This window comes from Piliocolobus tephrosceles, chromosome 2 (assembly GCF_002776525.5).
Source record: "Piliocolobus tephrosceles isolate RC106 chromosome 2, ASM277652v3, whole genome shotgun sequence".
In the NCBI taxonomy this organism is placed as follows: domain Eukaryota; kingdom Metazoa; phylum Chordata; class Mammalia; order Primates; family Cercopithecidae; genus Piliocolobus; species Piliocolobus tephrosceles.
The window spans coordinates 86,778,168-86,792,229 of NC_045435.1; the positions used below are offsets into that span (position 1 = coordinate 86,778,168).

General features: G+C 57.4%; 2 protein-coding genes across 5 annotated transcripts; one reads left to right on the forward strand and one right to left on the reverse strand.

The window, feature by feature from the left end:
* The first annotated feature begins 1,004 nt into the window (after positions 1–1,004).
* Positions 1,005–9,798, forward strand: UBA7 (ubiquitin like modifier activating enzyme 7). Of its 4 annotated transcripts, none has more exons than XM_023231518.3 (24): positions 1,005–1,236; positions 1,323–1,491; positions 1,590–1,724; positions 1,805–1,911; positions 2,235–2,325; positions 2,430–2,565; positions 2,766–2,863; positions 2,956–3,102; positions 3,516–3,698; positions 3,879–3,986; positions 4,139–4,219; positions 4,299–4,454; positions 4,543–4,708; positions 4,788–4,993; positions 5,092–5,156; positions 5,246–5,429; positions 5,507–5,581; positions 5,837–6,020; positions 6,534–6,616; positions 6,892–6,984; positions 7,077–7,268; positions 8,839–8,931; positions 9,008–9,108; positions 9,566–9,798. In XM_023231518.3, the coding sequence occupies exons 1-24, from the start codon at positions 1,181–1,183 to the stop codon at positions 9,693–9,695; spliced, it is 3,039 nt and encodes a 1,012-aa protein (XP_023087286.1). In that variant the 5' UTR covers positions 1,005–1,180; the 3' UTR covers positions 9,696–9,798. The 4 variants fall into 4 exon arrangements, with proteins under 4 accessions (XP_023087286.1, XP_023087287.1, XP_023087288.1 ...); XM_023231519.3 differs by having other exon boundaries at positions 3,549–3,698; XM_023231520.3 differs by lacking the exon at positions 5,507–5,581.
* A 172-nt stretch (positions 9,799–9,970) lies between these two features.
* INKA1 (inka box actin regulator 1) lies at positions 9,971–12,145 on the reverse strand. The gene is made up of 2 exons (XM_023231523.3): positions 11,536–12,145; positions 9,971–10,822 (listed from the first exon to the last, which is right to left on the reverse strand). The coding sequence occupies exons 1-2, from the start codon at positions 11,584–11,586 to the stop codon at positions 10,016–10,018; spliced, it is 858 nt and encodes a 285-aa protein (XP_023087291.1). The 5' UTR covers positions 11,587–12,145; the 3' UTR covers positions 9,971–10,015.
* Between the last annotated feature and the right edge of the window lie 1,917 nt (positions 12,146–14,062).

The window sequence follows — 14,062 nt, forward strand, 5'->3', positions numbered from 1 at the left end:
TAGTTTTTTGTAATTTTTAGTAGAGACGGGGTTTCACCGTGTTAGCCAGGATGGTCTCAATCTCCTGACCTCGTGATCCGCCCGTCTCGGCCTCCCAAAGTGCTGGGATTAAAGGCTTGAGCCACCGCGCCCGGCCTTTTTTTTTTTTTTTTTTGAGACTGCCTCTTACTCTGTTGCCCAGGCTGGAGTACAGCGGCTTGACTCAGCTCACTGCAACCTCCATCTCCCAAATTCAAGCAATTCTCCTGCCTCAGCCTCCCGAGTAGCTGGGATTACATGTAGGCACGTGCCACCATGCCTGGCTAATTTTTGTACTTTTAGTAAAGATGAGGTTTCACCATGTTGGCCAGGCTGGTCTCGAACTCCAGACCTCAGGCGGTCCACCCGCCTTGGCCTCCCAAAGAGTTGGGATTACAGGCGTGAGCCACCACGCCTGGCCACATATACGGTAATTATTGAATGTGTTTGGTATGTTTGTTGTGGGGGATGAAAAATTTTGGAACTAGATAGACGTGATGGTTGAACAACACTGTGGATGCACTAAATGCCACTGAATTGTACACTTTAAAATGGTTAATTTTATGTTACATGAATTTCACCTAAATTAACAACAACAACAAAAAAGAACTTAAGACAGCACTTGGTTTGGCTATTATGAAGTTTCGTGAGAAACAGTGGTCTATCTCCCAGAGAACTGGCCCCAGGTTCCTAAGAAGGCAAAAGGACACACCTGTGAAGGGTACACAGGCCCTCTCTGCACTATTTTTTTTTTTTTTTTTTGCAACTTCTTGCAAGTCTATAATTATTTCAAAATAAAAGTCTAAAAGGAAAATAAGAACATGTGTGAATGTGGCTGCCCCATGCCTCCCACCTTCAGGTCTGACACTCAGAGACTGATCACCTCTTGGAGTCCTGGAACTCATTCCAGGTTTTAGACCCTGATTGGCCTGTCTGGGGCCGGAGTCTGGAGGCAGGATCAGGAGCCAGCTCAGAGCGTAGTTTCACTTTCACTTTTCTTTTCTCCAGAGGAGCCAGGAAGAGAGCTGTGACCAGCAGCGTCCCTTATTCCCTTGGCCTTGGTTCCTATTTGCACTGGCTACAGCAGGGCACTGTCACCGCCTCCTAAACAAAGACCCTATCTCTGAGCGCTGCAGCCTACTGTTCAGCCCCAGGTTTGAGGATGGATGCCCTAGACGCTTCGAAGCTGCTGGATGAGGAGCTATATTCAAGACAGCTGTGAGGCCCGAGGTGCGGGGTGGAGAATGGGGGATGGTCTTCAGACCTTGATCTACAACTGCTTGCCTCCTGCTTCCCATCTACAGGTATGTGCTGGGCTCATCTGCCATGCAGAGGATTCAGGGAGCCAGGGTCCTGGTGTCAGGCCTGCAGGGCCTGGGGGCTGAGGTGGCCAAGAACTTGGTCCTGATGGGTGTGGGCAGCCTTACTCTGCATGATCCTCACCCCACCTGCTGGTCTGACCTGGCTGCCCAGGTAAGTGTCCTGGGGGGCTATGGGCTGCCAGACCAAGGTGGGGGTATGGCCCAAGAGGACTCCTGTCTTTGCTCAGGCTGCACTGGCTCTCTCCCTAGTTTCTCCTCTCAGAGCAGGACTTGGAAAGGAGCAGAGCTGAGGCCTCTCAAGAGCTCTTGGCTCAGCTCAACAGAGCTGTCCAGGTCGTTGTGCACACAGGTGACATCACTGAGGACCTGCTGTTGGACTTCCAGGTCAGCTCAGGCCTGCAACCCTCAAGAGCAGGAAGGGCTGGGCAGTGGTTTTGGCCCTGCTGATCACAGTGTCCACCCAGGTGGTGGTGCTGACTGCTGCGAAGCTAGAGGAGCAGCTGAAGGTGGGTACTTTGTGCCATAAGCATGGAGTTTGCTTTCTGGCGGCTGACACCCGGGGCCTTGTGGGGTGAGTAAGACTGCCTGCCCGGCCTACCGTATTACAGCCAGCAACTGGCCCCGTGCTGTCCTCAGCTCCAGGCTTGCTCCAGTGCCCCTCCAACCAGCCTCAGGTCTATACCAGCATGCCTTTCTGATTCTGGTCCCCAGTCCTGCCCTCTGGTTCCTCCAACCTAACCTCCAGACCTGCTCCAGTAACCCTCTCAAATTCTAGTTCCCAAGCGTCTCCTTGCATTCCTTTCCCAATTCTGGCCCTCTGGCCCTGCCCTAGTATCCCCTATCCTTAAGTACAACCTGTGAGCTGCCTCAGTGACCCCTACCACCCCATCTCAGGCAGTTGTTCTGTGACTTTGGTGAGGACTTCACTGTGCAGGACCCCACAGAGGCAGAACCCCTGACAGCTGCCATCCAGCACATCTCCCAGGTGAGTGCTGAGCTGTAGGCATTCACCTGCTGACCAAGGAGAGGCTGCCAGGGCCTGTGGAAGGCAGGTCCAGGCACCCCTGAGCCAAGCCTCCTCCTACTCAGGGCTCCCCTGGAATTCTCACTCTGAGGAAAGGGGCCAGTACCCACTACTTCCGTGATGGAGACTTGGTGACTTTCTCGGGAATTGAGGGAATGGTTGAGCTCAACGACTGTGATCCCCGGTCTATCCATGTGCGGGGTAAGCCAATCCCATTCCAACTCCAGGCACAGCGCCCAAGCCTCCACTGGGAGTGAGCACAGCCTGGCCCTTGGAATGGGTTCTTCTCCCTCCACCTTCTATAGGGTGCAGCAAGGTCTGGGACACAGATGCAAGATAGGATGGGGTGTGGGAACTACTCAGGCTCAAGGATCATACTGACTAGACTGGACCTCCCTCAGAGGATGGGTCCCTGGAGATTGGAGACACAACAACTTTCTCTCGGTACTTGCGTGGTGGGGCTATCACTGAAGTCAAGAGACCCAAGACTGTGAGACATGTGAGTGCAAGTGCATCTGAGGTAGGGGAGCTTGGTTGCCTTGAGGGGCCCATAGCATTCTGGACTAGACCCTGAGCCAGGTGCCCTTGCAGAAGTCCCTGGACACAGCCCTGCTCCAGCCCCGTGTGGTGGCCCAGAGCTCCCAGGAAGTTCACCGTGCCCACTGCCTGCATCTGGCCTTCTGTGCACTGCACAAGTTCCAGCACCTCCATGGCCGGCCACCCCAGCCCTGGGATCCTGTGAGTGGCCCTGTTGCTCCCATCCCCAGCTTCTGTCATTTATTGGGGTCCCACCTGCCAGAGGCAACAATGACCGTTCACAAATCCAAGTTTGATCTTCTAACACTGCAGCCTTTAGAGTAGACGCTGGTTCCATGGAAGTGCCAGGCACACATCCTGGGGACCCCTGCTACACCCTGACTCCTCAGATCTGTGTTGGAAGCTGCACTTAGATTAGTGAAGCCTCTTGGGCTGCTGTCTGGTACTGGACATCCTCCGGTGGTGCTGCACAGGCTGGCAGCAGGGCCAGGCCTTCCCACCCAGGCTTCTGCTTCCTCTTCTGTGGAACAGGGTGGATGGAGGGTGGCTGGAAGGATTTGAGTCAGGAGTAGAGCTCAGGCTGGGGCTACTATGCCACAGAGTCCTACCAACAGGTTGATGCAGAGACTGTGGTGGGCCTGGTCCAGGACCTGGAACCACTGAAGTGGACAGAGGAAGAGCCACTGGAACAGCCACTGGATGAGGCCCTAGTGCGGACAGTTGCCCTAAGCAGTGCAGGTGTCTTGAGCCCTATGGTGGCCATGCTGGGTGCAGTAGCTGCCCAGGAAGTGCTGAAGGTAGGCACAGGCATAGGTGTGGGGGGTACTGGGAAGATGTGGAGATCAGTGTGTGTGTCAGAGGGCACCCAGCACCAGATAGCAGCCCTGGAGGCTTCACCAACCTGGGTGTAGCCTCCAGCCAGGATCTGAAGGGGTCAGGAGGTGGCAGCAGTGTCTAGCCTGAAGTGCTGCCCCTAGGCAATCTCCAGGAAGTTCATGCCTCTGGACCAGTGGCTTTACTTTGATGCCCTCGATTGTCTTCCGGAAGATGGGGAGCTCCTTCCCAGTCCTGAGGACTGTGCCCCAGTGAGAGCCTGGGATAGGGGTACAAGCCTTGTCCAAAATCAGGACTAGGGGAGAAGCATGAGGAATGGCCTCCCGGTCCTGATTCAGAAAACTCATTGTAAGAAGAAGATGCAGGCCAGTAGCCATCACTGACCCCTATCTCTGTCCCCTAGAGAGGCAGCCGCTATGATGGGCAAGTTGCAGTGTTTGGGGCTGGTTTTCAGGAGAAACTGAGCCGCCAGCACTACCTCCTGGTGAGCTGTGGGGTGAGACTGGGAGTGCCTTTGGAAGAGCCAGCCCAGCCTCTCTGGCTAAGGCTGTTCCTGCCAATAGGTGGGTGCTGGTGCCATTGGTTGTGAGCTGCTCAAAGTCTTTGCCCTAGTGGGACTGGGAGCCAGGAACACCGGGAGCTTGACTGTTGTCGACATGGACCACATAGAGCGCTCCAATCTCAGCCGTCAGTTCCTCTTCAGGTCCCAGGACATTGGTGTGAGTGCTGATCCCTCCCCACACTCCTGCATCCCAGACCGTCCTCCCATACAGCTTCCTACCCAACATCTTCCTGCCATCTTCCCAGAGACCCAAGGCAGAGGTGGCTGCAGAAGCTGCCCGGCGCCTGAACCCAGACTTACAGGTGATCCCGCTTACCTACCCACTGGATCCCACCACAGAGCACATCTATGGGGATAACTTTTTCTCCCATGTGGATGGCGTGGCTGCCGCCCTGGACAGTTTCCAGGCCCGTGAGTGCTTGACTTTAGAGGTCAGTCCCTTGCCCACAGCTGTGCCAGCCCCACTTCTGACGTGCTGCTGCCTTGCCAGGGAGCTATGTAGCTGCTCGTTGCACCCACTATCTGAAGCCACTGCTGGAGGCAGGCACGTCGGGCACCCGGGGCAGTGCTAAAGTATTCGTGCCACATGTGACTGAGGCCTACAGAGCCCCTGCCTCAGCTACAGCTTCTGAGGATGCCCACTACCCTGTCTGTACCGTGCGGCACTTCCCTAGCACAGCCGAGCACACCTTGCAGGTAGGAAGCACCCTGGAGACTCCCACCCTACCCAGCTCAGCCCTCAGCTGCAGACCTATTCTCCACCTGACACCTCATTCTTCCTCCCTCCTCCACAGTGGGCCCGGAATGAGTTTGAGGGACTCTTTCGACTGTCTGCAGAGACCATCAACCACCACCAACAGTAAGGCCACCAACAGAGGCAGATAGGAGTCCAGGGCTCCAAGTACAAGTCTGCAGGACTCAGTCTCACACTTCCTCCTCTCTCTGCAGGGCACACACTTCCCTGGCAGACATGGATGAGCCACAGACACTCACTTTACTGAAGCCGGTGCTTGGGGTCCTGAGAGTGCGTCCACAGAACTGGCAAGACTGTGTGGCGTGGGCTCTTGGCCACTGGAAACTATGCTTCCATTATGGCATCAAACAGCTGCTGAGGCACTTCCCACCTAATAAAGTGTGTGGCTAGGGGTTGGGATGCTAGGGGCTCAGAGGGACCAGACTGAGTCCAGCAGCTTCTACTTACGTACCTAGGTGCTTGAGGATGGAACTCCCTTCTGGTCGGGTCCCAAACAGTGTCCCCAGCCCTTGGAGTTTGACACCAACCAAGTGAGTGGGATTCCCTAGGGAGCTCCAAGATAGAGATGTGGCCCCTCAGAGCAGAGGCTGGCATTTCTGCCTTCTGCAGAGATGCACAGATGCCCAGAGAGAGCCATGCTTGTGCACATATGGGTGTCTACATGTGAGGCAAAGGCAGGCACTCAAACAGATCCACAAATGGACAGTGACCCTCACTGTATGCCATGCACCCATACATGCTCACTCACACCCATGCCTCTGCTCCTGTTCTTGGTCTGGCTGCAGGACATGCACCTCCTCTACGTACTGGCAGCTGCCAACCTGTATGCCCAGATGCATGGGCTGCCTGGCTCACAGGACTCAACTGCACTCAGGGAGCTGCTGAAGCTGCTGCCACAGCCTGACCCCCAACAGATGGCCCCCATCTTTGCTAGTAATCTAGAGCTGGCTTCGGCTTCTGCTGAGTTAGGTGAGGCTCCTGGCCCTGGCCCCCCATGCTGTCTTTCAAAGGCCTGAACCTGTCCTGTCCTCAGCCTGTGCTGCAGAAGGAAGATAGGCCCTAGGGGATCTACAGCCAATTCGCTACCTCTCAGGCCTCCTAACCTCATTCCTCCATAGTTTCAGGCTTATCCTCTGGTCCCTCAGTGGGTCTTCTCCCTGCTGCCTACCAGTTCCATCCCAGTCCCATCCCAGTTCTTGTGGCAGATTCTTGGCAAAATAAATAAGTAAATAAATACATTGGCTCCTGGGGAGTGCCTAGCTATGGCCTGCAGGTGAGGACAGAGTCACAGAGGTCATGCACACACGGGTGAAGACTGGGGCTTCTAGAGGGGAGATTGTAGCGTTAATCAAGGGGGCTTCTTGATTTGATCAGGGAATAGTAAGTGACAGGCTTGGCAAAGACCAAGAATAGGCACAGGGCTCCAGGAAGAGTGCAGGAGACAGGGGCTAAGGACTGCCTCAACATCCCCTCCCCTGACAGGCCCCGAGCAGCTGAAGGAACTGAACAAAGCCCTGGAAGTCTGGACTGTGGGCCCTCCCTTGAAACCTCTGATGTTTGAGAAGGTGGGAGCCCAGGTGGCAGTGAGGAGCGGGGCTGGGGAGTTTGTGGAGAAAAGTCAGGAGCTAATAAGGTAGTTTTGGAGCCCCTTGGCCTGAATTCTCCCAGCAAGGCCCTGGAAGCAGCTCACATTCCCTGAACCTCAGCCTGTCTGATCAAGAGGAGATGGGGGGCACCCCTCCGCCACAGGACTGCGTGGAGACCTGTGCAGTGGCACACAGTGGGCCATGGGGAGGGGCACAGCTGCAGTGTTAACACCACTTTGACTTGGGCCTTACAGGATGATGACAGCAACTTCCATGTGGACTTTGTGGCAGCGGCAGCTAGCCTGCGATGTCAGAACTATGGGATTCCACCGGTCAACCGTGCCCAGGTAACCCCACCCCTTGAGGCTCGGGCCTGGAGGTGGGGGCCCAACCCTGGCCCTACCACTTGGGCCCACACAAAATCTCTTGTCCTTGGCAGAGTAAGCGAATTGTGGGCCAGATTATCCCAGCCATTGCCACCTCTACAGCAGCCGTGGCAGGCCTGTTGGGCCTGGAGCTGTATAAGGTGGTGGGTGGGCCACGGCCTCGTAGTGCCTTTCGCCACAGCTACCTACATCTGGCTGAAAACTACCTCATCCGCTATATGCCTTTTGCCCCAGCCATCCAGACGGTGAGCCCATGATACCCCACCCTTAGCCCCACTAGGCCTAGGTTTCCCCTGCACCTGCCCACACAGGCCCCAATCTAGCTGCCAGCTCTCACTGAGACTCAGACTGTGCAGGAGTCCTGAAGACTCCCTCCAGCCTTCTTCCTGCTATGAAGCCAGGCTGGGACCCGTCAGACACAGGAAGCAGCCGTCAGCCATCCCCACCCCCAACCCTCCAAAGCCCAGGATCTGGGGGAGCTGCAGCTTTAACTCATTAGTGGAGCCAGACATCCCCTACAGTCCCCTCCTTCCTTGGAGTACCCTTGAAGGGTAGGTGGTGGGGAGGGGACTAGGGCCTCAGCCCCAGAAAGAGTCTAGCTTCCCCCTGCATGGTACGGGGGCCCTGGCCTACCTCCTGCAAGCTGAGTTAAAGGGTAACAGGCTTGCCACTAGAGGTGTGGGGTCTGCAGCCCTGAGTGTGTTTGTGTCACAGGTGTGAGTGCAACCGGGGTCTGGGCATCCCTGGAGTGTGGGTATGGAAGGAGCAAGTTTGCACATCTGTGTGTCAGATGGGAGTGCAGGGCTCCCATCTTCCTGTGTCCTCAATGTGGGTCTGCATGGAGATACACGTGGGCACACATGTGTGTGTTCCTGGGCTTGTGGGGATTTGTGTTCTTGTGACTGCAGGGCAGTGAATGCCTCCAGCCACGTGCTCAGGCTCTGCAGTTGGCATTTCCTTGGGGCAAGGATGGGGGCAGAAGGAATGCCCTCACGAGGGGAGAGGGCAGAGGTCATGGGCCAGCACTGGGCTTCTGCTGAGCAGCCTGGGGTCCCTCTGGACATAGAACACAGAGCCCCTTTGTTAAGGCACCCTGCCTCTAACCAGCACACAGGTTGCCTTTGTCCACGGAGTGGAGCGGGGCAAGGAGAAGCCCCCATCTCACCTCTAGCCTAGTCTCAGCTTGACCCCAGTGTTTTCTTGGGGTCTGATAGGCACCCCCTGTCCTTGTCTGTAGATACCTGCTAGCTGTCCTTCTGTCCTTAGCTCTAGGTACCAGAACCCCAAGACTCTTGGAAGGAAAGAGGGGACAGGAGGAGGAAGCCTGTATACATTGTATCCCTGCTGGGGTCTCTGGGACAGTGGGGCCCTGGTGGTCACTGTGGCCTTTGCCCCTGTGTCCCAATGAGTAGCCCAAGGCACTGGCAGTACATATAAGATTGGGGGACAGGATGTGCCCCTCAGCTCCCAGCCTTGTCTTTGAGGAACAAGCAGCTTTATCAGAGGCTGCAGGGGCCCTGCTCTGGGTTTCCTCAGGAAGCACCACCCCCTCATCCCCCACCCTCACGACCGGCCCATGTGATGGATCGTCTGTTTCCCTGTGCGGGCCCCATAGCCCCATTTCCTGTGCTGGCCCCAGCCTGGGCGGGGAGGGGGCTGAGACGCTGGGCCCAGATCCCACCTCCCCCCCACCCTCCACCCCTTGGCTCCTGCTTCCTGCTAGTCCAGCTCTTCCCCTAGGAAAGGCTGCTGGTAACTGGGATGGTGGTTGGGGGTAGGTAAGAAGTCTCTCACTCCTCCTCTACCTCATTCCAGTTCCATCACCTGAAGTGGACCTGTTGGGACCGTCTGAAGGTACCAGCTGGGCAGCCTGAGAGGACCCTGGAGTTGCTGCTGGCTTATCTTCAGGTGTGCCCTGTCCCTACCCCAACCCCCAGGCTCAGCCCAGCCCGGCCCAGCTGGTGTCTGACCTTTCTCCCTCTAGGAGCAGCACGGGTTGAGGGTGAGGATGCTGCTGCATGGCCCAGCCCGGCTCTATTCCGCCGGATGGTCGCCTGAAAAGCAGGCCCAGCGCCTGCCCCTCAGGTGAGCCCACCCGGGGCTTTAGACAGGCCCCACCAGTCCCTGGAGGCTGGGGCTAGGGACCAGTCTTTTGTCTTCCCAGCCCCATTCTGGGCTCCTCACACCTTCCCAAGCATTCTTTTGCCAAATGGAGCCAGCAAAAAAGGCTGGAGGTGGGGTGAGGGCCGAGAGCCTGAGGAGGAGTCTTCAGGAGCTGCCTACTTGGCCAGCCCCACAGGCTCCCCACACGCTGCATAGCCCCCCTTTCACAGCCCACTCCCAAGGGACCCATAGCTTCCTGCCTCCTGCTTGCCTCACCAGCTGCTCCTAAAATAGTTTCAGATGTTTCCTGTCTTGAGTAGCTCCTGCTCCTGGCTTGGGCTCTTGACGGCCTGCCAGCACCCTCTCTAGTCCATGCCAGGCTGCCCACTGCCTGCCACTGCTCACCTCTCCAATCTCCCCTAAACCCCACCCCCACCAGGGTGACAGAACTGGTTCAGCAGGTGACAGGCCAGGTACCTGCTCCTGGGCTGCGAGTGTTGGTGCTGCAGCTGAGCTGTGAGGGTGAAGAGGAGGACACTGTCTTCCCACCTCTGCACTATGAGCTGTGACAAGGCAGCCACCCCGTCACCTAGCTCAATGGAGCCCTGGATCCCAAGCCCTGCATTGTAAGCCCACAGTAGGCACTCAATAAATGCTTGTTGAAGGAAGGCATAGTGGAGAGGATGGATGATAGAACACGGTGCACTAATGTACACGGGTGTGACATGGGCATGACAGGGACCTTCACACAGAGACAAAAAGCTCTTCAGAAGATTTGTCTGCCTGGGCAGTGCCTCAGAGGGCTGGGGCTGCCTCTTAGTGCCTCAGGGGTATGAAGCCAGGATAGTCTAGAAAAAAGGCTTTTATTGTCCCAGGCTGGAGGGCAGGGTCAGAGGTAGCTGACATCATTGCAGATGATGGGCTGGCGACTACGGCAGCTCATGAGGGCTGCGAAGCGTGAGACATCCGCAGGCAGTTCAGGTTCTGGGCGAGGTGGGCATGACAGCCGCTTTCCTGCCATAGCTGTCCGCCGAGCCCTGGCCAGCCGGCGCCGAAGCTGCTCGGAGAGGCCAAGCAGGAACTGAGGGGGCCGAGCATGGGCACGGTGCCCACCTCCATCACCTCCTTCACTCCCTGTCTCAGGCAGCTCCATCCAGTTGTGCACCAAGTCAGCAAAGCAATTGTCCCCCAGTACCAGGGGCTGGCGACTGCGACCCCTATTCAGTAGGGCTGCTGTCCAGTCCTCTGCTTCCAGTCCCTGCCAGTGCTCCAGGCAGGCGTCTGGGGTGGACTTGGGCCGTGGACGGTGGACAGGTGGTACACTGGCTACAGGGGCCCTGCTGGGCATGGGGAGGCCACTGACTGAGAGGCGCTGCCTACGAAGGGGCTGTGCTGAGGGTGCTGGGCGCTGGGGAACAGGTAGTTCTTCCTCTCGCCATGTGCTACCTGACACCTCCGAGAAGCCAGAGTCCCAGTCCAGGGCATGCTCCCTGGGGCCTCCCAAGGCTGCACCCCTGTCTTCTGTCACCACTGCTGCTTCCTCCTCCTCTTCCTCCTCCTCCACACAGCAGACTGAGTCCTCTTCCAAGGCACCTGAGGCCCTAAGCTGGTGGCTGGGCTGCACATTTGGGCCAGTTTGGGGGGTTGGCTGCAGGGGACCAGGCATCGGGGGTGAGCCTGTGTCCCGACCACACAACTGAGGGGAAGAGAGGCAGAAGTCAGAGAGGTATCACTTGTCACCAGGTCAGCCCAGAGTACAGAGGATCCAGGAAGGTTAGATAGGCCTGCTGGCCTGGGCAGCAGGGTGCTAGTGAGCACAGGGCAGGCATAGGGGTGCTGGCACTCGAAGCTGGTGTGGTTCTCATTCACCGACCTGGTGGCAGTCTGGCAGGCTGCAGCACGCAGGGCTGGGCAAGTCGACACCCGCCACCAGGGCGGGCGGGCAGGCAGGGTTGTGGGCCTGAGCAGGGAAGTAGGTCCTGCCCAAGACTGGAGGGGGATTCAGCTCCCAAAGCCCAAAGCGTCTTTCACAGAAAGAGCGCTTGCTAGGTGAGGGGTAGAGAAGGAAGGCATAGGCCAGCCTGAAGTAGGGGGCGTTCACAGCAGTGCTAGCACCTCGTTAGTCCCTTGCTGCCCCATGCCCCACCCCCAAAGAAGTCCCCCTTCCACTCTCTCCTCCCGCGCCGTTCCAGCAGCACGGCCAGCTGGATGCTGTTATCTGATGCTCAGCGCAGTTCCCAACCCTCCGAAACCCGACGCGGACCATCTGAGCCATATGTGCCGCGCCGCCCCCATCCCGCCTCGGACGGGCACGCTGCAGCCACCCCGCATCCGTCTGCTGTTCCGGCCGGGCAGCAGCCTGGCACCCCGCACGCGTCCTCCCTAACCGCACCCGCTCCCGAGCCTCACCAGTTCCCAGCGGAGCTGGCTGAGGAAGCTGTCAAGCCGAGCGCTGTGCATGTCCGTGCCGGAGCCCCCACCGAGCCTACAGGCTCCTCTTGGAACCCCGCTGGAGCCGCGCAGAGAGGGCTGGGCGGGCCGGCCAGCGGCGCCCTCAGCCTCCGCCTGGCTGCGCGGCTCCTCGCTCTCCGTAGCTCCCACCGCCGCCGCCCCGACATCTGGCAGCCGCGCCCCGCCCCGGCCCCGCGGCCAAAGGGGGAGGGGCTAAAACCCGGCGTCCCTCCCGACTCCGCCGCGGTTCTCGTGGGGAAGGGCGGGGTCGTAGCTGGAAGCCGGACGGGGTCGGGCCCGGGATACCCGAGCCCCCAGATGGTTGAGTGGACCCTGCATTTGCTGCGTGAGGCAGGACAGGTCGCCTCCGTGCGGGGGCCTCATCCTCCCCATTTGTTCAATGGTGAAATAGCGGTCCCTCTCACTGGGCGTCGTGCTGCGTCCGCACATAGGCAGAGCGCCCCGTATGGTCGGACCCAGAGAGGTTGTGGCCCACTCGGGGCCTGACCCACGGAACCCATTCCTGAGGCTGGCCTCGGCACTCCCTGAACGGGATGGAAGTGGGGTTCGGCCTGAGGACTCAGAGAGGGCGGGACTTTGTGGCAGCGCACTGGCGGGGCCTCAGCCGCGTCCCAACCGAACTAGACGGGACTGCCCTCTAGTGGGGAGTGCTCGGCTAGTCGCGAGTCCAGCGGCGACACGCGAACGTCAGCATTCCTTCTGCCGGTACCAGGTGCAGACTGAGGGTGGGTGCCGGGGTGAGCCCATCTCCTGAGGTTGCTCTATCAAAGCAGGCTAGGCTCAAGAGTAGTGTAGCTGCAGACAGACTAGACATACCAGCAACAGGAAAATACCAGGGAATGAGGGCCATGGGCTAGCCTGGGGAAGGGCAATCTCAGAGGAGGTGACATCAGGTTGCAATCAAGAAGAGGGGCATTCTAGGCAGAATGAGCAGCCAGGGAAAAGACCCGAGGGACAGGAGCTGGACAGGGCCAAACATAAAGAAGGCCCAGGTGTCTGTGATTGGTGGTGGTGGCAGAAGGGAAAAGGTCAGCAAAACCAGGCTCTAACGGCCTTAGGGCAGAATGTGGGTTTTGTTCTTGGTGTGATGAGGAGCAATGGGGGCCTCTGAGCAGGAATGACCTGGGCTAGCTCTTGTTTAGATAATCCTGGCTGCTTTCAGAAAAGGATTCTGCAATAAGAGTGGAAGCCCCTGCCCTCATCCAGGCAACGAAGGGGAGGGCCTAGGCCTGGGCAGGGCAGGTGCACTGAAGGGGTCACTTTGGGGTATGCTTTGGAGCTAAAATCAAGTCTTGCTGATCCATGGATGTGGGCAGGAAAAGAGGCATCAAGCATGACTCTTACATTTCTGGCATTAACAGCTGGTTGGATGAAATTGCCATAAACTGATCTGGGAAAGACTGGAGAAGAGTGGATTTGGAGAAGAAAATCCAATGATCATTTATGGACACGTAATCCTTGAGATGCCTGATAGACATCCAAGAGGAGTTGCAGAGTCAGCTGCTAGGTGTATGACTCTGGACTTCAGGACAGAGATCAGCACTGGAGCCTTGGATCTGGGAGGAATAGTGAGTGAAAGGATGGTATGTAAGGCCATAGGCCTGGATGAGGTGGGGTGGGAGGAAATGAGTGTAGAGGGAGACAGCAATCAGGACTGTGCCCTGGGACATTCCACGAGGTGGAGGTAGGGGAGTTATGAAGCAGAACTATCAGAGAAGCTGAGCAGAAACAACCGGGAGAAATCGGAGAATGTGGGGACTCAGGAGCCAAGGGGAGCAAGCATTGAATGCTGCCGAGGCAGTGAGGGTGAAGAACAAACCACTGGATTCGGCAGTGCATAGGTCATTGGGAACCCTGACAAGGGCAGTTTTGTGTAGAGAGGGACAAACCTGATTAGAGTGTGTGGAGAAGAGAGTGAGGGCTGAAGAACTGGAGACGGCAAATAAAGACAACCGTTATTTTTTTTTTTTTGAGACAAGGCCTCACTGTCGCCCAGGCTGAAGTGCAGTGGCATAATCTTGGCTCACTGCAGCTTCAATCTCTGGGCTCAAGTGACCCTCCTATCTCAGCCTCTCAAGTAACTGGGACTACAGGCATGTGCCATCACACCCAGCTAATTTTTTTTTTTTTTTTTTTTTAAGACACAGGGTTTCGGCCGGGCGCGGTGGCTCAAGCCTGTAATCCCAGCACTTTGGGAGGCCGAGACGGGCGGATCACGAGGTCAGGAGATCGAGACCATCCTGGCTAATACGGTGAAACCCCGTCTCTACTAAAATATACAAAAAACTAGCCGGGCGAGGTGGCGGGCGCCTGTAGTCCCAGCTACTCGGGCGGCTGAGGCAGGAGAATGGCATAAACTCGGGGGGCGGAGCTTGCAGTGAGCTGAGATCTGGCCACTGCACTCCAGCCTGGGCGACAGAGCAAGACTCCTTCTCAAAAAAAAAAAAAAAAAAAAAAAAAAAAC